Raw genomic sequence first — 22,981 nt, forward strand, 5'->3', positions numbered from 1 at the left:
CTAAATTTTTAATATAGAATTACATAGAATGTACAGCACAGAAACAGGCCATTCGGCCCAATAGGTCTGTGCTGGTGTTTATGCTCCACACGAGCCTCCTCCCTCCCTACTTCATCTCACCCTATCAACATATCCTTCTATTCCTTTCTCCCTCATGTACTTATTTAGCTTCCCCTTAAATGCATCTATGCTATTCGCCTCAACTACTCCTTGTGGTAGCGAGTTCCACATTCTCACCACTCTCTGGGTGAAGAAGTTTCTTCTGAATTCTTTATTGGATTTATTAATGATTATCTTATATTTATGGCCCCTAGTTCTGGTCTCCCCCACAAGTGGAAACATCTTCTCTACATCTACCCCATCAAATCTTTTCATAATCTATCAGGTCACCCCTCAGCCTTCTCTTTTCTAGAGAAAGGAACCCCAGTCTTTCCTGATAGTTATAACCTCTCAGTTCTGGTATCATCCTTGTAAATCTTTTTTGCACTTTCTCCAGTGCCTCTATATTCTTTTTATAATATGGAGACCAGAACTGTCCACAGTATTCCAAGGACTAACCAAGGTTCTATACAAGTTTAACATAACTTCTTTGCGTTTCAATTCTATCCCTCTAGAAATGAACCCCAGTGCTTGGTTTGCTTTTTTTATGGCCTTATTAACCTGTGTTGCTACTTTTAGAGATCTGTGACTCCTTAGCTCCAGACATTAAGGTCCAGAATTTACCAAACGTTTCCCAATGTCAGAAAGACCCCAGCCTGGTTCATATTCCCTAACACTGGAAAACACTGGTTCGGCCACAACTGGAGTATAGTGTCCAGTTCTGGGCACCGCACTTCAGGAAAGATGCGAAGGCCTTAGAGGGGGTGCAGAAGAGATTTACTATAATGATTCCAGGGATGAGGGACTTGAGTTACGTAGATAGACTGGTGAAGCTGGGGTTGTTCTCCTTGGAACAGAGACTGTTGCGAGGAGATTTGATAGAGATAGTGGGACTAGTTGGATTGCTCTTGCATAGAGCTGGCGCGGATTCGATGGGCCGAATGGCCTCCTTCCGTGCTGTAACCTTTCTATGATTCTACGATTCTAATGCGGAAAAGTTTTACAATCACCTGAGCAAAGTGGTAGTCTATGACGGAGTAATCCAAAATGGTGTTAATGCGCTCCTTTGTAAGGCCATAGCGGTACGACTTCTTGCTGCCTTGACCAAACCAATTGGGAAAGAAAAATCTGGGAAGTGGAGAGAGAGAGAGATGGGCCCATCATTATAAAAACACGGTGAAGCTAGTCCTAGCGTTTCTCGTTCATTCATGGGATGTGGGCAACACCAGCAAGACAGTATTTACTGCTCAACTCAAGTTGCCCTGAGGACATTAAGAGTCAATGATGTCGTGTGGAACTAGAGTCACAAAAGGATGTGGGTAAGGATGGCAGGCTCCCATCCCTGAAGGATACCAGCAAACCAGTTGGGTTTTTACAACAATCTAGGAGTTTTTGTGGTTGTTTTATTCTGGTGCCAGCCCACGAAGTACCAGATTTATTGAATTCAATGTCACAATTTGAACTCAGGACCTCTGGGTTGCTAGTCCAGTGCCATAAGCACTAGGCTACTGTAGCCAATAACAACAACTTGCATTTATATAGCGCCTTTAACATAGTAAAACATTCCAAGGCCCTTCACAGGAGCGTTATCAGACAAAATTTGACACAAGCACAGAATTTTTACCCAGCACAAGAGCGGAGAATAATATTGCCCATTGGCAACCAACTGATCTATTAATTGATCAACTTTGATAGTCTATCAAAAATGTTTAAAACACCAAGAATTACAAAGAGGTCCATTCACTCGTATTGCACTTTCTCACTTAACTTTGAAAACCAATTGCAATCTTCACCAAAGAAAAACTGAACTGAACATATTGAAATTATTGCCAGTTTTATACCAGGTACAGATCCATTAAGAAGAAAAAATTTGCATGTCCCAAAGTGCTTCACAGTCAGTGAATTACTTTTGAACTGCAGTCACTCTTGTTATGTAAGCAAATGCACCAGTCAATCTGCGCACAGCAAGATCCCACAAGCAGCAATCAGATGAACGACCAGTTAATTCCACTTGCTGCTGTCAGTTGAGGGATGAAAGTTTTCAAGGTCGCCAGGTGCTTTTTGAATAGTGCCATGGGATCTTTTGCGTCAACTGGAACAGAGATTGTGGAGCGTCAGTTTAATATCTCATCTGACCATGCAGCACTCCCTCGGTCTAGATCATGTGCTCAAATCCTGGAATTCAGCTTGTACCTCCAAGGTGACCAGTGCTACCCGCTGAGTCAAATTAAGAGGAAGAGTCTGCCTTAATCTTTGACTGGCACACAGGAAGAAACACTTATTATCACAGTGTGGATCTCCCTTGAGGGGGATAGATTTCCTGTTTACGATTTTGTACAAACACTGAACAGCACAAATCTTCGCGCCTTGCTTCTAATGCCTGAAATTTAACAAACCAACTGGGGGATATCATTGCTTCATTCTAATCTTTTGCTTTTGAATTCTGTGCTCATCAAGGTGCAGGCTGTTAGTGTGTGAGATGGACCTCCCCATTCTGAGTTTCAGTGCAATATCAAAAACTCTGAAGGCAAGTATAGAACATTAACCAAGTATTGGACTGTAGCATGTCAGCATAGGACTGTAACATATCATAGTATCACAGTAGGTACATCACAGGAGGAGGCCATTCGGCCCATCATGCCTGTGCCCGTCTCTTTGAAAGAGCTATCCAATTAGTCCCATTCCCCTGCTTTTTCCCCATGTCAGGTATAGGACTGGAACGTGCCAGGTATAGGATAATAAAGTGGGAAGGGTTAAACTGTCCTTATACTTTTGTCTTTTTTTGCAGACTGTTCAAAGTTTTATTTATTTTTATTACTGGTTTATGGTACTGGTTACATATCCTTGTGTATATTCCATAAAATTAAATTTAATTCCGGCATCCATAGTTCCTCTTTTCCAGGATGACCTTGTCATGAGTAGCGGAAAATGAACTCCACCAGTTCTCACAACGCAGTTTGCTTTTGTTCAGTGTTGATAGTTCTGTAGCAGGCCTGGGATAGGCAAAGGAGAGTCAGAGCATCTAAAGAGGATGCAGCCCACCAGATAGTACCCCGCCCACCAAAATATATAGGCAGCACAGGTCATATGAGGGTCTTAGTGAGGAGATGTAGAATCCTAGACTCTTACAGCACAGAAGGAGGCCATTTGACCCATTGTGCCTGTGCCGACTCTTTGAAAGATTAGTCCCAATTAGTCCCACTCCCCTGTTCTTTCCCCAGAGCCCTGCAAATGTTTCCTTTTCAAGTATATATCCATTTCCCTTTTGCAAGTTACTGCTGAATCTGCTTCCACCGCCCTTTCAGGCAGTGCATTCCAGATCATAACAGCTCGCTGCGTAAAAAGACTTCTACTCATCTCCCCCTTGCTTCATTTGCCAATTATCTTAAATCTGTGTGTCCCTTGGTTACCGACCCTCCGGCCAGTAAAAACAGTTTCTCCCTATCTACTCTATCAAAACCCTTCATGATTTTGAACACTGCAATGAAATCTCCCCATAAACTCTCTGCTCTAAGGAGAACAATCCCAGCTTCTCCGCAAAGCTGAAGTCCCCCATCCCTGGTACCTTTCTAGTAAATCTCCTCTGCACCCTCTCCAAGGCCTTCACATCCTTCCTAAAGTGCGGTGCCCAGAATTGGACACAATACTCCAGCTGAGGCTTAACCAGTGATTTATAAAGGTGTAGCATAACTTACTTTGCTTTTGTACTTGTATAAGTATGTATGTGTAGAAGAAGAGTTCGCTTCACCAAAGTGTGAAACTCTAACTCCCAAAGTCTTGACTTCCTCCTATAATCGGGCTTTCAAAGCCCAGGCTTGACATCAACTAACGACTACTTTCTGGTTTACCTCAAACTCTATTTTAATTTTTAATTTTTGGTGATGTTCTGTAGTTTCTTTCAGTTTCTTAAAAATAACACAGCTGATTTTAACAGCCCTTTAAATAGTTGGCATTTAAAAGCAGAACAAAAACAAGCTGCATTCTAAGAATTCATGTAGTTCATTGTCTGTTAGCCATGACAAAGTCGTTCTGGAAAAGGGGAACTATCTACAGTGGTGCATTGATGCCAGAATTACATTTAAATTTATGGAACATACACAAAGATAAGTGACCAGAACCGTAAACCAGTGATAAAAATAAATAAACCTTTGAGCAGTCAGCAGAAAAAAAACCAACAAAATTATGGTCCTGTACCTGGCATGTTACAGTCCTATTCCTGGCATGTTAGTCATTGGAAGATAGGAACAAGAGTGAAGCATTTAGCTCCTCGAGCCTGTTCCGCCATTCAATGAGATCATGGCTGATCTGTATCCTAACTCCATTTACCCATCTTGGCTCCATATCCCTTAATACCCTTGGCGAGCATAAATCTATCAATCTCAGATTTAAAATTATTAATTGAGCTAGCATCTACTGCTTTTTGTGGGAGAGAGTTCCACACTTCTACCACCCTTTGTGTGAAGAAGTGTTTCCTAACTTCTTAGTCCTATACATGGCAGGTCAGACAAGGATCAGCCATGAGACTAGAAGCCTTTTCTTGTATTTTGTCCAGGAGAAAACGTCCTTGGGTTTTGGAACGGTATTCAAGTGTGAGCAGCTTTTGCCTTCACGACCTTGTGTTTCAGTGTGGTGACTGTCATTGCTTTGCTGCTGTGGCGTTCGCATCACAAATACGAAGCATAATTCTACAGCTAATCATCTGACAGTTTCATCTCAGTGTTGTAGCACAGGTCGAATGCCCTTAATACAAATTGTACCGTGGATACAGAATGTACTAGAACCTGCCACATATAGTTCTACCCAGGCCATAATGTCTTGCAATAATCTGTTTTTTGAATCTCAATTTTGGTCGATGACTAATTCAAGTATCTCCAGTATTGGCATTGTCAACTCTGACCTCGTTTTCTTACCAAGTCTAACCTTGTTACCCAATTGCCCTTGCCCAGTTTCCCTTACTGGCCTCAGCCTGTCCACATACAAATCTCATCCTTTTCCTGCTTCGACTGTGGGGCCAACCCACAAGGCAGCAAAATATAGCAAGGGCCATTTGCCATCATTACATTGACCATTAGTGTCCTCAAAATGAACACTGTGTGCGTCAACTTGCCTGATACGGTACAGAACAACTTGTTGAGTGGACCCATCGACTTGGAAAATGTGGCTTGGAGGGAACCAAACTTTCATATCTTCAGTCGCAAGAGCAAAGAGGCTGTTGTAGACGGGCAGGATCCCTGGGGAGATAGAAATATTCAACTGTCAGAGAAGAACGCAAAGAATCGAGAACTGAGACCTTGCAGCTAAGGGTAAATGGAAGGTTCAAAGTTGACAGTCAAAGTTGAAAGGTAAAAGACCATTGTTGCCGATTTGGAGAGTTCTGGGATAAATTCCAACCCTGGAGTCAATTCTGAAGAACTGAGTGGAGTTGTGAGTTTATCCAACCTGATCTGTTAGCGTAAATCCACCAAACATGTACATTCATTCCACCTGCCTCATCAGTTCAATACTGGCTAATTTACAGAGAATTTCACTCACACAGTTAACAAACAACCCTGCCATCATTGATGAACTTTCAAAATTCCCAAAATTAGCTGCTAATCCCAGAAAAGTAGGTGAAAGAAAAATACCAGTTTAGTTCAGAGTTGACATATTCGTTTCAATGGGCCCAAGGACTCTCAACTTAGTGCAAGATTGAAGGATGTGTCAAGTAGCCTATTTTCGTTTAGCTCTTGCTGAGATTGCATTGCTTTGCAATGACCCAAACTGAATGTGACTCCCTGGGGTTAATAAAGAGAGATGACCAGATTCTGCACACTACCTTGCCTTGTGAACTTATGAAATTATACTCCTGGACAAAATGTCACAAAACACCCCCACGTCTGGTCATCTTACACAGCACTTCAAAGAGAAGATCGATAGACATAATGAGGGTGGTCCATCTGCTGTGAAGGAAATGAATTTTGAGTGAAAGAAATAGCTTTGAAAACATAAGTGAAACTAAGCTCTGTATTTATACAAACAGCTAGGCTTCGTTGATGGCACTCTTGCCTTTGTTTCAGAAGGTTGTGAGTCACGTCCCACTCTAGGACTTGAGTACATTAGCCAGGCTGACAATCCCCTGTGCTGTACTGAGGGATTGTTCCATTGTAGATAGTGCCATCATTTAGATGAGACATTAATCCAAAGCACCATCACTTGTTCCTCTGGGCTAATGACTCTATGACACTACTTGAAGTAGATCAGGGCATTCTCCCGTGTCCTGACCCATACCACCAAAAATAGAACCACTGGTCATTCACCTCATTGCTGTTTGTGAAATCTTACAGTGCACAAAATGCCTGCTGCATTGCCTGCGATAACAACAGTCACTTCACTTCAAAGTAATCTATTGTACATGACCGGTTTGAGATGTTTCTGAGAGATGTGATAAGGTGCTACGTAAATGCATCAAAGATGCTTTGGCCAGAAAGTCTCAGCACTCAAATGTTTTTTTTTTAAAATAGAGAAACTTTGTTGAAAGCACGGGGCCCATTGCTGGAGATGCTCCGGCTAAGAACCGATAGGTAAGAGAGGATGGAACCCAGTGAGGGCAGTCCAATTGAGCTGGTCAACAGAGGTGAGTTATTGGAGGAGGATGGTGCTGCTGACCATGCCGGAGTGATCGAGGAGGACGAGGAAGGAAAACGCACCTTCAGTCACAGAGAATGTCACTCGCAGCTTCGGCTCGGGCCGTTTTGGTGCTGTGAAAAGCGCACTTTGGTTTGTAGGAGATTTGAGGTCTACTTATAGCAGCAACCAGGGACACTAAGCACAAGCAAAATATTTAGCGGAAAAACCCATCAACATAAAATTATTATTCACCACACAGAGTCTGGAAAGAGCTTCTTAATGGAACTGAGCCATACTTTAATTTTTGCACAGAATAATGCTGAAACAGAAGAGTTCTAAGCAGTTCTAAAGAGTTCAAAGCTTTCCTACGAGCTGGGTCGTAAACGGAAGGTCCTTACCGCTTGCCTTTGCTGCCAGAATACAAAGTTCCTCTGCTGTGTATCCTCCAGAGCAGAACACTAAGGAGCTTCCAGCGGGCTCAGTGGTGGGGTGGTAGAGATAGACCTTCAGTCCTGAGCCTTCAGATGCATTCAGGTTGTGAACTGTGTCCTCAGGTGCCGCCATTTCTCCAAAGCTCTGTAATGGCGGCATCTAGAAAGAAGATGCTGCCTCCTAGCAGAAAGAAAGAAACAAGAGAAACATTTTTACTTTTATTTCCTTTAAATTTTCCTAATTATGTCCCCACCACCATATCCATTCCCAGGCCTGTTTATCTCAAGCCTATTTACATTAGGAATATAAGAGCAGGAGTAGGCTATTCAGCCCCTCGAGCCTGTTCCGCCATCCAATTAGATCATGGCTGATCTATACCTCAACCCCATTTACCCGCCTTTGACCCATATCCCTTCTATCTATCTATCTGTCTATCTCAGTCTTGAAAGCCTCAATTGACTCAGTATCCACAGCCTTTTGGGGGAAGAGCTATCCGGATTTCCCTATGTGTGAAGAAGTGCTTCCAGATTTCACTCCTGAATGGCCTGGCTCTGATTTTAAGATTATGCCCCCTTGTTCTGGATTCTCCCATCAGAGGAAATAGTTTCTCTATATCTATCCTAACGAATCCTTTTAACATTTTAACACCACCCCTCAATCCACTATACTTTTTAAAAATTTCAAAATATACTTTATTTCATAGAATTTAAAGATACACACTGTTCAATGTAAATATCACAATTCAAAACCGGTACAAATCAAACCAAAACACAAAGATCGTACACAAAGCGGTCTCGTTATTACAATTCAAGCACAGTTTTTCTTATGACTCATGGCACACAATACAAGGGGGGGTGGCCTTTTCCCATAGAGCCTTTGCATAGGCTGCACCTCGCCTCAGTGCGTCCCGCAGCACGTACTCCTGAACCTTGGATTGTGCCAGTCGGCAGCACTCGGTCATGGACGGTTCCTTCAGCTGGAAAACCAGCAGGTTTCGGGCGGACCAAAGGGCCTCCTTCACCAAGTTGATGGTCTTCCAGCCGCAGGTGGTGTCTGTCTCGGTGTGCGTCCCGGGGAACAGTGCGTGGAGCACGGCGTCCTGTGTTACCGAACTGCTCAGGATGAACCGGGACAGATACCAACGCGTCTCTCTCCACACCCTCTGTGCAAAGGGGCAGCCCATCAGGAGGAGGACGACGGTCCCAATGCCGCTCTGATCCTGATGCCTCAGGATATGTGTGGAGCCCCAGTGCGCAAACACCAAGTGTCACTACGTGCTGAGTTTCTACCTGTCCAACACACTGAGAAGGCTGGGTCAGGCCATGTTGGCCGAGCAGGCGCAGGGCGTCCAGTCCAGCTGGGCCGTCCCCTCCCCCACACCTGTCCCAGGTGGAGAAGTTCCTGAGGAGGAACCCCTTTGACCTCAATCTTCGATACACGAGGGAAAACAAGCCAAGTTTATGCAACCTGTCCTCATAATTTAATCCTTTCATCCCTGGTATCATTCTGGTGAACCCCTCCAAGGCCAATATACCCTTCCTGAGGTGTGATGCCCAGAACTAAACGCAGCTCTCCAGATGGGGTCTGACCAAGGTGCTACACAAGGTACTCTGGGTGGGGGACTTCAATGTCCATCAACAAGAGTGGCTCGGTAGCACCACTACTGACCGAGCTGGCCGAGTCCTGAAGGACATAGCTGCCAGATTGGGCCTGCGGCAGGTGGTGAGCGAACCAACACGAGGGAAAAACTTACTCGACCTCATCCTCACCAATCTACCTGTCGCAAATGCATCTGTCCATGACAGTATTGGTAGGAGTGACCACCGCACAGTCCTCGTGGAGATGAAGTCCCGTCTTCGCACTGAGGACACCATCCAACGTGTTGTGTGGCACTACCACCGTGCTAAATGGGATAGATTCAGAACAGATCTAGCAGCTCAAAACTGGGCATCCATGAGGCACTGTGGGCCATCAGCAGCAGCAGAATTGTATTCCAGCACAATCTGTAACCTCATGGCCCGGCATATTCCTCACTCTACCATTACCAACAAACCAGGGGATCAATCCTGGTTCAATGAGGAGTGTAGAAGAGCATGCCAGGAGCAGCACCAGGTACCTAAAAATGAGGTGCCAACCTGGTGAAGCTACAACTCAGGACTACATGCATGCTAAACAGCGGAAGCAGCATGCTATAGACAGAGCTAAGCGATTCCACAACCAACGGATCAGATCAAAGCTCTGCAGTCCAGCCACATCCAGTCGTGAATGGTGGTGGACAATTAAACAACTAACGGGAGGAGGAGGCTCTGCAAACATCCCCATCCTCAATAATGGCGGAGTCCAGCACGTGAGTGCAAAAGACAAGGCTGAAGCGTTTGCAACTATCTTCAGCCAGAAATGCTGAGTGGATGATCCATCTCGGCCTGCTCCCGATATCCCCACCATCACAGAAGCCAGTCTTCAGCCAATTCAATTCACTCCACGTGATATCAAGGAACGGCTGAGTGCACTGGATACAGCAAAGGCTATGGGCCCCGACAACATCCCAGCTGTAGCGCTGAAGCTTTGTGCTCCAGAACTAGCTGCGCCTCTAGCCAAGCTGTTCCAGTACAGTTACAACACTGGCATCTACCCGACAATGTGGAAAATTGCCCAGGTATGTCCTGTCCACCAAGAGAAGGACAAATCCAATCCGGCCAATTACCGCCCCATCAGTCTACTCTCAATCATCAGCAAAGTGATGGAAGGTGTCGTCAACAGTGCTATCAAGCGGCACTAACTCACCAATAACCTGCTCACCGATGCTCAGTTTGGGTTCCGCCAGGACCACTCGGCTCCAGACCTCATTGCAGCCTTGGTCCAAACATGGACAAAAGAGCTGAATTCCAGAGGTGAGGTGAGAGTGACTGCCCTTGACATTAAGGCAGCATTTGACCGAGTGTGGCACCAGGGAGCCCTAGTAAAATTGAAGTCAATGGGAATCAGGGGGAAAACTCTCCAGTGGCTGGAGTCATACCTAGCACAAAGGAAGATGGTAGTGGTTGTTGGAGGCCAATCATCTCAGCCCCAGGGCATTGCTGCAGGAGTTCCTCAGGGCAGTGTCCTAGGCCCAACCATCTTCAGCTGTTTCATCAATGACCTTCCCTCCATCATAGGGTCAGAAATGGGGATGTTCCCTGATGATTGCACAGTGTTCAGTTCCATTCACAACCCCTCAAATAATGAAGCAGTCCGAGCCCACATGCAGCAAGACCTGGACAACATCCAGGCTTGGGCTCATAAGTGGCAAGTAAAATTCACGCCAGATAAGTGCCAGGCAATGACCATCTTCAACAAGAGAGAGGCTAACCACCTCCCCTTGACATTCAACGGCATTACCATCGCCGAATCCCCCACCATCAACATCCTGGGGGTCACCATTGATCAGAAACTTAACTGGACCAGCCACATAAATACTGTGGCTACAAGAGCAGGTCAGAGGCTGGGTATTCTGCGGCAAGTGACTCACCTCCTGACTCCCCAAAGCCTTTCCACCATCTACAAGGCACAAGTCAGGAGTGTAATGGAATACTCTCCACTTGCTTGGATGAGTGCAGCTCCAACAACACTCAAGAAGCTCGACACCTTCCAGGACAAAGCAGCCTGCTTGAATGGCACCTCATCCACCACCCTAAACATTCACTCCCTTCATCCATAGGATGCACTGCAGCAACTCGCCAAGGCTTCTTCGACAGCACCTCCCAAACCCGCGACCTCTACCACCTAGAAGGACAAGAGCAGCAGGCACATGGGAACAACACCACCTGCACGTTCCCCTCCAAGTCACACACCATCCCGACTTGGAAATATATCGCCGTTCCTTCATCGTCGCTGGGTCAAAATCCTGGAACTTCCTCCCTAACAGCACTGTGGGAGAACCGTCACCACACGGACTGCAGCGGTTCAAGAAGGCGGCTCACCACCTCCTTCTCAAGGGCAATTAGGGATGGGCAATAAATGCCGGCCTCGCCAGCAACGCCCACATCCCATGAACGAAAAAAAAACACAACTGGAGCATAACTTCCTCCCCTATGCAGCCCAGTCCCCTTCTACAAACATCGCAGGTATTGGTGTTTGGTCAACTGATAATGGATAGTCAAGTACTGTGGATTCTGTTCTCTTGAACTCCCCATTCTAGGGAAGACTCCATCATCTCAAGGCTTATCACCTGGTGGTTAGGCCAAGATTGGTTTAAACTCACCCAACACTGGAAACAAAGCTGATGCCTATGGAAATTGAACATCATTTGTACTGGAGGTGTGCACTGCATGTGAAATATATAATATTTATGTGGCCGCTATATCCATCTGAGATATTGGAGAATTGAATATTATCTCTTCCATCACCAACATGGTTATGCATGCTCCCAAATATCACTTACCCCATGTGGTGGGAGTACCAGTACTCAGATTACAGTACTGTGAGCATGTGCATGGATTGGTGCTGGAGTTTAAACCAACCACATAGCCTAGGGCAATAAAGGAGACTGATGAAATGGAACTTATGTAACTTCAACCAGAGTGATTCAAATTGCACCATTTTGGGGTTCGATTACAAAATACTCCCACATTTTTCAAGATTCAGATACTTTTGGGGTGCGGGTCACCTTACCCCTTTACGACACAATATTCATCTGCATGTGTGCAATGCTGTTTTTTGTTAGTCTCATGGTTAGGTTCTAACCAGCATGATGGACCAAAGAGAGAAGCTTCTGGCTATCTCTAGAGTTATATCAACAAAGGCTGCCAACTCTGCCCGCTGCTTGGTGTTCAGTTCCTGGTAATCTCACAGCAAGAGGTGTCTGAGGTTTACGAGACAATGGCCCTGACATGGGACATGATTGTAGAAGCACTTAACACAGTTTTCTGGAATGAGTCAATACTTCCCTTAAACAGTGGAAAGGGATTTCCGCCAAACACCGACAGCAGTATCTCAGTGTCATTTCGGGGACCTAACGCCCGACTTCGCTCTTCCTGCTGGAGGAGGCTTGGGGCAGAACACCTGCCCACCACCTCGACATCAGTACCCCCCCCCCCACCCCCCCCCACAGCGACATCGACCCACCTACCTGTAGGGCGGGCTCCCGGTGGCACCCCGTCACCAGGAGGGCGCCCAATGCTACCAACGAGGAAGATGCGGAGAGTGGACAACATTTAAAGGGGGAAGAAGCTCCCCGGAGGTCTGCGGATTGGATTTTCTTTTTGTGGTAAATTTTGGGGTTAAAGAGAAAGAGTGAGGCGCACACTAGTGCCCACCTGCTGATGCCAGGTGGATAGCGAGATCGGCTTCCGGTGTCATCTCGTGGGGGTCTTGCATTGGATAAGGGTCAGGGGGGGGGGGAGGGTGCTCCTGTTCCTGCTCCTCCGGGCCCCACAAGGAACGTTAAAAAAAAAACTTACAAGTGGAGTTCCTCTTCTCCGGTTCCTCTTCCCCGCTGTCTTCACCTGGCGGGAAAGTCACAGTGGCTTCCCTTCATCGTCGCTGGGTCAAAATCCTGGAACTCCCTTCCTAACAGCACTGTGGGAGAACCTTCACCACACGGACTGCAGCGGTTCAAGAAGGCGGCTCACCACCACCTTCTCAAGGGCAATTAGGGATGGGCAATAAATGCTGGCCTCGCCAGCGACGCCCACATCCCGTGAACGAATAAAAAAAATCCTCTGGCCATCCAGTTAAAATTGCAGTCGGGTCCCGATGACATCACACAAATGTAAAGAAGGATCCCGTGGGCTTTGGGCGGCTGTGCTTGCCGCCTGTTCAGTAGAATAGGTTAATAACCGGAACGGTCAGCTCCTGGTTAAAAATCGCCACCCCCCCCACCTCCCCTTACCCGCTGTCAGTTAATGGGAAGTGCTGAGAGATATCTTACAATCCTATTTAAATTCAGGTTCTTTGTAATGGGAGATAACACAAAGATACATAGAAGCCCAACAGTTCCAAAGGTGAGTGAATTGTCAGCACTACTGTGACAGGAAGATTCAGATCACACACAGCTCCAACTGCCTCAGGAAGTCAACACCACAAGTACAAGGTTAGCAGGCCAAAAGGAAGTAACTCTCTACATACAATGGAGCTTGGTCTTTAAGGTAGAAGAGTCTCATGAACTGGCTCACAATCAGATAGTGCACATTAATAGGCCAAGGTATCAAACAAATCTAAGTTTTGCTGTAGAACATTACAACAGTGACTACACTTCAAAAGGACTTCATTGGTTGTAAAGCGCTTTGGGATGTCCTGAGGTCATGAAAGGCGCTATATAAATGCAAGTTCTTTCTTTTCCTTTCGAACCCAAACTGGATAAGGTGCAGATCCTACATTGCACATTCAAAATTCAAAAATCTTTCACATCCTATGTCACATGGCATCGCCAATAGCAACAGAACCATGACAACACCATCTGAATAAAAGAGGTGTGAAGAGTGTCTGTTTCAGATATGGATCAATAATCAGTATTGGCGGACAAAGTGTAAACCACTTCAGATTGATGGCGTCATCTGCAACCCTTGATTGCTGCCTTGTGATTCACGCAGAGCTTCACCTGCTCTATGAATCACCAAAGAACTCAATTTCATAGTATCATACAGTTCAGAAGGAGGCCATTCGGCCCATCATGTCTGTGCCGGCTTTTTGAAAGAGCTATCCAATTAGTCCCACTCCCTGCTCTTTCCCCACAGCCTTGCAATTTTTTTTCCTTTTCAAGTATTTATCCAATTCCCTTTTTGAAAGTTATTGGCAAAAGAACCAAAGGTGACATGAGGAAAAACTTTTTTACACAGCGAGTGGTTGGGATCTGGAACGCACTGCCCGAGGGGGTGGTGGAGGCAGATTCAACTGTGGCTTCCAAGGGGGAACTGGATAAGTACTTGAAAAAAAAATTTGCAGGGCTGCGGGGATAGGACGGGAGAGTGGGACTAGTTGGATTGCTCTTACATAGGGCCGGCACAGACTCAATGGGCCAAATGGCCTCCTTCCATGCTGTAACCTTTCTATGATTCTAAACTCGGGGCCTGTAAACTCGGTACTTGCGTCCTCTAATCCTAGGCCCAAATTAAAGAGTTTACTTATTTACACCTTCTCTGTACCTTTTCACGGCTTTAGATTCCAGTAGTACATCGCCACCTCAGGCCTCTTCAAACATTGCTCACTCCCTCCCACCTCGACCTTCCTTCCTCCAGCCCCCACCCCCCCCCCCCCCCACCACCCCTCCCCGGCAGTGACGGTTGGACTTCACACCTCTTCTTGTTCTTAATGAAGTGCTACTTTTGATGTAGGTGTGAATAAGTTGCCTGAGATCTGAATTTCCCAGCTTGTGCTTGTGTGTGTTGTGGCTTCGTCATGACGATGTTACACCTAGCCACCCCAACATGGAAAGAAACAGAACGCCCCCATCGTCAAAAATCAAGGCGGGTTTTAGAGTTGTGGAAGGTCACGATGAAGATCTTTTTTAAATAGACCGCCATCAGGACCCACAACTTGCATTTATAATGTGGAAAATATCCAACAGTGCTTTAAAGAGAGGGATACGCCAATCAGGAAAACCATTCAGGAGATAAAAAGACTGTCACAGAGAAATACAAAGGTGTGTTCCTTTAAAGCTCCTGGATCTTGCAGAAAAACAGAATAGCTTCTGGAAAGTTCCTGCCAAGAAAGAACGAACTTCCATTTCACTTCAGGCACTTGGGGTCAGACGCGGCCCACCCTCAGCCGATGACACTTCCCTCTCCACACCCGTTCTAAGGATTCAGAGCGAATTGACCTTGGAGCAACCTCAGCCCAGTGCCTTGTGCATTCACAAGACTCTTGCAATCACGTCCCACTCCTTTAACTGACAAGAATAAAAGCACCATTGCGAGGAGCTGACACGTCATCTCAAAGCCATTTTCAGCACAATTATTTTGGGTGAAGCTGCACAGCTGCATTTAAGAAAGAAAGAACAAACTTGCATTTATATAGCGCCTTTCACGGCCTCAGGACATCCCAAAGTGCTTTACAGCCAATGACGCAGTTGTGAAGTGTAGTCACTGATATAGTGTAATGCAACCATTTTGCGCACAGCAAGGTCCCATAAACAGCAATGTGATAAAGGCCAGATAATCTGTCTTAGTGATGTTAGTTGGGGGAACTCCCCTGCTCTTCTTCTAAATAGTGCCATGGGATCTTTTAAGTCTACGTGAGAGGGAAGGCGGGACGTGGGCAACCCTGGCAAGGCAATGTCCATTCCTACTTGCCCTGAGGGCAGTAAGAGATAACCATGCAGTGTGGGACTGGAGTCACATGTAGGCCGGTCTGGGCAGTTTCCTTCCCTGAGGGACGTTGTAGAACCAATTGGGTTTTTACTACAATCTGACAGCTTTCATGGTCATGTTCTGGTGCCGCCCTCAAAGTACTTTCTAGGACCTGTTGCATTTGCAACTCTTTATCTGATCTTTCTCCATATTCTTGCCTGTTCCCTTGTGTGGACCTTTTCCCCGTCTTTTCACGCCTGAACTACGCACCTTCTTTTTCTTTTATACGTCTCTCCATCACCGCAAGGCCGATCTTTCTTTTCGTCTCATAGTATTTCTACGAAGCAGTTTTCAGGTCATTCAATCCATTGCCTCACTTTCTCTGATTGGTTTATCTGTTGATTCTCTCCCTTGCCTTCTTTTTCCCCAAACTTTACTGAAACGCCAGCTTCTCTTTTAGTTTTGAGTTCGAGGAAGGGCACACACTGTCTTTTCCCTTTACAATGCGTATTTCAGTATTTTCTGGTTTTTCTTAATTTTCTCCCAGCCATAAAGTTCGTCAGATCTAAGAAGGACAAGGATGGGTAGAAATGACAGCCCGCTGTTTTGGTAACTAAACTAGGGGCCATAAATATAAGATGGTCACCAATAAATAGGGAATTCAGGAGAAACTTCTTTAGCCAGAGAGTGGTGAGAATGTGGAGCTCACTACCACAAGGAGTAGTTGAGGTGAATAGCATAGATGCATTTAAGGGAAAGCTAGATTAACACATGAGGGAGAAAGTAATAGAAGGATATGCTGATAGGGTGAGATGAAGAGGAGTGGGAGGAGGCTCGTGTGGAGCATAAACGTTGGCATGGACCAGTTGGACCAAATGGCCTGTTTCTGTGCTGTAGATACTATATAATTCTATGTAACCCAGGACAGACCTACCAGAGGTGACCGCACAGTGATATACAGCCAGGAGGGATTGGCCCTGGGAGTCCTCGACATTGACTCCAGACCCCATGAAGTCTCAATGCATCAGGTCAAACATGGGCAAGTGAACCTCCTGCTGATTACCACCTACCGCCCTCCCTCAGCTGATGAATCAGTCCTCTTCCATGTTGAGCATCCCTTGGAGGAAGCACTGAGGGTAGCAAGGGTACAGAATGTACTCTGGGTGGGGGACTTCAATGTCAATCACCAAGACTGGCTCGGTAGCACCACTACTGACCGAGCTGGCTGAGTCCTGAAGGACAGCTGCTAGACTGGGCCTGCAGCTGATGGTGAGAGAACCAACACGAGGGAGATACCTATTTGACCTCGTCCTCACCAATTTACCTGTCACAGATGCATCTGTCCATGACAGTATTGGTAGGAGTGACTATCACACAGTCCTTGTGGAGATGAAATCCTGTCTTCACACCAAGGACACCATCCATCATGTTGTGTGGCACTATCACCATGCTAAATGGGATAGATTCAGAACAAATCTAGCAGCTCAAAAGTGGGTATCCACGAGGCGCTGTGGGCCATCAGCAGCAGCAGAATTGTATTCCAGCACAATCTGTAACCTCATGGCCCGGCATATTCCTCACTCTACCATTACCATCAAGCCAGGGGATCAATCCTGGTTCAATGAGGAGTGTAGAAGAGCATGCCAGGAGCAGCACCAGGCGTACCTAAAAATGAAGTGCCAACCTGGTGAAGCTACAACACAGGACTACGTGCATGCTAAACAGCGGAAGCAACATGCTATAGACAGAGCTAAGCAATCCCACAAACAACAGATCAGATCAAAGTTCTGCAGTCCTGCCACATCCAGTTGTGAATGGTGGTGGACAATTAAACAACTAATGGGAGGAGGAGGCTCCGTGAACATCCCCATCCTCAATGATGGCGAGTCCAGCACGTGAGTGCAAAAGACAAGGCTGAAGTCTTTTGCAACCATCTTCAGCCAGAAGTGCCGAGTGGATGATCCATCTCAGCCTCCTCCCGAGATCCCCACCATCACAGAAGCCAGTCTTCGGCCAATTCGATTCACTCCACATGATACCAAGAAATGGCTGAGTGCACTGGATACAGCAAAGGTTATGGGCCCCAACAACATTCCAGCTGTAGTATTGAAGACTTGTGCTCCAGAACTAGCCAAGCTGTTCCAGCACAGCTACAACACTGGCATCTACACAACAATGTGGAAAATTGCCCAAGTATGTCCTGTCCACAAAAAGCAGAACAAATCCAATCCGGCTCCAGACCTCATTACAGTCTTGGTCCAAACATGGACAAAAGAGCTGAATACCAGAGGTGAGGTGAGAGTGACTGCCCTTGACATTAAGGCAGCATTTGACCGACTGCAGCATCAAGGAGCCCTAGTAAAATTGAAGTCAATGGGAATCAGGGGGAAAATTTTCCAGTGGCTGCAGTCATACCTAGCACAAAGGAAGATGGTAGTGGTTGTTGGAGGCTGATCATCTCAGCCCCAGGACATCGCTGCACGAGTTCCTCAGGGCAGTGTCCTAGGCCCAACCATCTTCAGCTGCTTCATCAATGACCTTCCCTCCATCATAAGGTCAGAAGTGGGGATGTTCTCTGATGATTGCACAGTGTTCAGTTCCATTCGCAACCCCTCAGATAATGAAGCAGTCCATGCCCGCATGCAGCAAGACCTGGACAACATCCAGGGTTGGGCTGATAAGTGGCAAGTAACATTCACGCCTGACAAGTGCCAGGCAATGACCATCTCCAACAAGAGAGAGTCTAACCTCCTCCTCTTGACATTCAATGGCATTACCATCAACGAATCCCCCACCACCAACATTTTGGGGGTCACCATTGACTAGAAAGTTAACTGGACCAGCCAAATAAATACAGTGACTACAAGAGCAGGTCAGAGGCTGGGTATTCTGTGGCGAGTGACTCACCTCCTGACTCCCCAAAGACTTTCCACCATCTACAAGTCACAAGTCAGGAGTGCGATGGAATACTCTCCACTTGCCTGGATGAGTGCAGCTCCAACAACACTCAAGAAGCTCAACGCCATCCAGTAAAGAGCAGCCCGCTTGATTGGCACCCCATCCACCACCCTAAACATTCACTCCCTCCACCACCGGCGCACCATGGCTGCTGTGTGCACCATCCACAAGGTGCACTGCAGCAACTTGCCAAGGCTTGTTCGAAAGCACCTCCCAAACCCGCAACCTCTACCACCTCGAAGGACAAGAGCAGCAAACACATGGGAACAACACCACCTGCACGTTCCCCTCCAAGTCACACACCATCCCGACTTGGAAATATATCGCCGTTCCTTCATCGTCGCTGGGTCAAAATTCTGGAACTCCCTTCCTAACAGCACTGTGGGAGAACTTTCACCACACGGACTGCAGCGGTTCAAGAAGGCGGCTCACCGCCACCTTCTCAAGGGCAATTAGGGATGGGCAATAAATGCCGGCCTCGCCAGCGACGCCCACATCCCATGAATGAATTTTTAAAAATGTAAATTATTAGCAAATCCTTATGAAAGTTCTTTGTCTGCTATTTCAATGAACATGTTGACCTTCTTTTAGTGTGTTTTGTTTTGTTTTGACACTCGGTTTGACACCACTTGTTTTTGATCAGTGTCTGTGGTCGACTGGGTGTCTATTACCTGCATCAACTTCCTCTGATACTTCCTCAACCTCCAAGCATTTACTGCAACCAAACCCAACCAGCTGTTGCGACACTTTGACCCCAATCTCCCCTCCTGTTTCTGACCCCACCCCATTCCCATTCCGTTGACCTATTTTACTCGCATTCTAGAAGAGTCACTAATATTTGCTGATGAAGGATTACATCTGAAATGTGACCTTGTCCTTTCTCTTCACAGATGCCGATCAATCTGTGCACTTCCATCATTTTACACTTTTGCTTGAGATGTTCAGTTCATTTTTCCTTTTACTTGTGCAATCTGGCTCTCTTTATTTTTCTTCCCCATTCTCTCAGTTGAAGATAGTGATCCATTTAGTGCACAGCAAGGCCCCACAAACAGCAATGAGATAATGACTGGATAATCTGTTTTAGTGATGTTAGTTGAGGGATAAATATTGGCCAGGACTCTGGGTGAGAACTCCCCAGCTCTTCTTCGAATTGTGCCGTGGGATCTTTTACGTCCACCTGAGAGGGCAGACGGGGATTCGGTTTAACGTCTCACCCGAACAATGGCAGTGCAGCTCTCCCTCAGTGCTGCGCTGAAGTGTCAGCCTAGATTGTGTGTTTAGTCTCTGGAGTGGGACTTGAACCCATGACCTTCTGATTCAGAAGCAAGAGTGCTACCCACTGAGCCACGGCTGACATTCAGTGCACTTGCCATCCTCCAGCCTCTTGTCCAAGTGACCATTCCTCGTTGTCCCTGGACAATGACTATGCGGTGCGGGGTGGGTGGGAAAATGGGATTTAATAGCCAAGCCTAATTGAATCCTCATGCAGCATCCGAACGCGTGCCCGGGCTGGGATTGGGAGAGGGAACCTGGGCTAATTTCCCCTTCTCTAGCTCGGGGCCACTGCAGCCAACGGCAGTGCCTCAACCACCATTATTAGCCTAGCGCAGACCAGGAAAATGGGACCTTGTGGTCCATTTAACTTGGGTACACTCTGCCTTAACTACTAGAATCACTGGGGGAGCTGTGGAGGCAAATGAGTCAAACTTTGAACATCAAACATTTCATCACTGGTTACTCCACATTGTACTGGACACATTGCAAAATTGCTTATGTCAAGTCAGGAAGTAATGTTATCAATATGCCACTGTATTTACCATAACAGGTTGTACCATCTTCGGAAACCGCCTTTTACAATAAATAGGAAGTTGTCTCATTTCAGACTGCCCTGAAATATTAAATTAAAGTAGAGACCAAAAAAAAACCCCCAAGAATTTAGCACTTCTTGTAAAAATGAAACAGTTGCAGCCTTCAGAAGGAGACCCTACCCAGGGAGAGTCAGGGCCTTCACAAGGAGACCCTACCCCAGGGAGAGACAGGGCCTTCAGAAGGAGACCCTACCCAGGGAGAGTCAGGGCCTTCACAAGGAGACCCTACCCCAGGGAAAATCAGGGCCTTCAGAAGGAGACCCTACCCCAGGGAGAGTCAGGGCCTTCACAAGGAGACCCTACCCCGGGGAGAGTCAGGGCCTTCAGAAGCAGACCCTACCCCAGGGAGAGTCAGGGCCTTCAGAAGGAGACCCTACCCAGGGAGAGTCAGGGCCTTCACAAGGAGACCCTACCCCAGGGAGAGACAGGGCCTTCAGAAGGAGACCCTACCCAGGGAGAGTCAGGGCCTTCACAAGGAGACCCTACCCCAGGGAGAGTCAGGGCCTTCACAAGGAGACCCTACCCAGGGAGAGTCAGGGCCTTCACAAGGAGACCCTACCCCAGGGAGAGACAGGGCCTTCAGAAGGAGACCCTACCCAGGGAGAGTCAGGGCCTTCACAAGGAGACCCTACCCCGGGGAGAGTCAGGGCCTTCAGAAGCAGACCCTACCCCAGGGAGAGTCAGGGCCTTCAGAAGGAGACCCTACCCCAGGGAGAGTCAGGGCCTTCAGAAGGAGACCCTACCCCAGGGAAAGTCAGGGCCTTCAGAAGGAGACCCTACCCCAGGGAGAGTCATGGCCTTCAGAAGGAGACCCTACCTCAGCGGCAATCAGGGCCTTCAGGAAGGGACACTACCCCCAGGGAGAGTCAGGGCCTTCAGGAGGGGACTCTACACGAGGGAGAGTCAAGGAGGGGACTCTACCCCAGGGAAAGTCAAGGCCATAAGGATAGGACCCCAGCAAGAGTCAGGCCTGAAAACTGGGCGGAAAGAAAAATAAATCTGATTGTTATTGTTTCTATGGTATTGGTTTAGTGAAGAGTTTTTTTTATTCTCGGGGTGTGGGCATCGCTGGCAAGGCCGCATTTATTGCCCATCCCTAGTTGCCCTGAGAAGGTAGCAGTGGGTCTCCTTTCACCTTAGGAGGCAATCACATAGTGTGGGACTGGAGTCACATGATGGCCAAACTGGGTAAAGACGGCGGGTTCCCTTTTCTGAAGGGCATTAGTGGAACAGTTGGGTTTTTATGGCCATTTTATTTCTGGTGCCCGCCCACAAATGACCAGATTTAATTAATTAAGTTTTACAATTTGCTATGGTGGGATTATGAACTCATTGACCTTCTGGGTTGCTAGTTCAGGCTCACATACACTACCCTACTTCATCCACAACGGTGAGTAATGATGATGTCAGGGGATATTCCGTTGGAGGAGTTACTGAGGCTGACTGTTATTTCAGTGAAATAACATTAGTAAAGACGCAATCGCAGCTCAGGAGAGATTATTCATCTTCAGCTGTGTTTGTTAATACAACTCCCTCACACTTTTGGGTTGAGTAGCTCTTCCAAGCCAATACCCCCGATGATGGCATCAACAATCATTGCATTTTATAGTGACAAATCTTCCTATTTGTCAAGGCAAAGAAGTTAGTGCTTGTGAATGGGTCACTTCCCCATCCCAGGCACCCATTGCTGGTAAATGAGCTCTGTCACAACACTCAGAGGTGAACTGAAGCTTCCTTTGAAGGCCATGACTCTCCCTGGGGTACAGTCCCCTCCTGAAGGCCATGACTCTCCCTGGGGTACAGTCCCCTCCCGAAGGCCCTGACTCTCCCTGGGGTACAGTCCCCTCCCGAAGGCCCTGACTCTCCCTGGGCTACAGTCCCCTCCCGAAGGCCCTGACTCTCCCTGGGGTATAGTCCCCTCCTGAAGGCCCTGACTCTCCCTGGGGTAGTGTCCCCTTCTGGAGGACCTGAATCTTTCTGAAGTTCAGTTGGGTTGAGTATTGGACTTGGAGCTGGAAGGTCTCCGGCTTGGTCCACTCAGCCACTCACCCTTCTGAGGTGAATAAAATGAGCTCTACCTCTTAGGATGTGGGAGAAGGTGGAAACCGAGCAGTGCTTGCCCTTGTGGTATCTCCTCAAAGTTCGGTAATGGAAGCCAGATACGAGCACCACACTCAATAGGCGTTACATGCTTAACGGAACCCTAACTCCATGGACATTTTCTCTCGCTCACTGTCTCTTCCTTACTCTGCAACCGTATATTTCGATGTAGATGAAGGGAAAAGAGTTGAAAGGATTAGGGAACAGGCTGGGTACATGTTATTAGAACTATTTGCTCATGTGGAGGGTAAACACTGACACAGACTGGTTGGGCTGAATGGCCTGTTTCCTTGTTGTAATGTCTACCTTTTCTACGTATGTGCCTTTGTTCTAACCTCAGAAGAGACAACTAGCATAGATGTATTTGAGGGGAAGCTAGATAAACACATGAGGGAGAAAGGAATAGAAGGATATGCTGATAGGGTGAGATGAAGTAGGGAGGGAGGAGGCTCGTGTGGAGCATAAACATCGGCATGGACCAGTTGGGCCGATTGGCCTGTTTCTGTCCTGTACATTCTATGTAAGATTACCCCCTACTTCATCATTACAACATTCCCATTTCCCACACCAGCAACTCTGGTGACGTCTCTGAGTGAGGCAACCAATCTAATGTCAAACTACGAGGCAGTTTTGTTCTGCAGATCTCCATCGACT

General features: G+C 47.0%; 1 protein-coding gene across 2 annotated transcripts in view; it reads right to left on the bottom strand.

The window, feature by feature from the left end:
• Nucleotides 1-22,981, bottom strand: part of LOC137299609 (tyrosine-protein kinase JAK2-like) — a 78,111-nt gene that overhangs the window by 49,408 nt on the left and 5,722 nt on the right. For both annotated transcript variants that reach the window (XM_067968482.1, XM_067968480.1), the window contains exons 2-4: nucleotides 7,104-7,317; nucleotides 5,207-5,330; nucleotides 1,110-1,227 (exon numbers count right to left, since the gene is read on the bottom strand). In XM_067968482.1, the coding sequence (XP_067824583.1) occupies nucleotides 1,110-1,227; nucleotides 5,207-5,330; nucleotides 7,104-7,296 (435 nt within the window). In that variant the 5' untranslated portion in view covers nucleotides 7,297-7,317. The remainder of the gene's footprint in view (nucleotides 1-1,109; nucleotides 1,228-5,206; nucleotides 5,331-7,103; nucleotides 7,318-22,981) is intronic.

Source organism: Heptranchias perlo, chromosome 29 (assembly GCF_035084215.1).
Source record: "Heptranchias perlo isolate sHepPer1 chromosome 29, sHepPer1.hap1, whole genome shotgun sequence".
Classification (NCBI taxonomy): Eukaryota; Metazoa; Chordata; class Chondrichthyes; order Hexanchiformes; family Hexanchidae; genus Heptranchias; species Heptranchias perlo.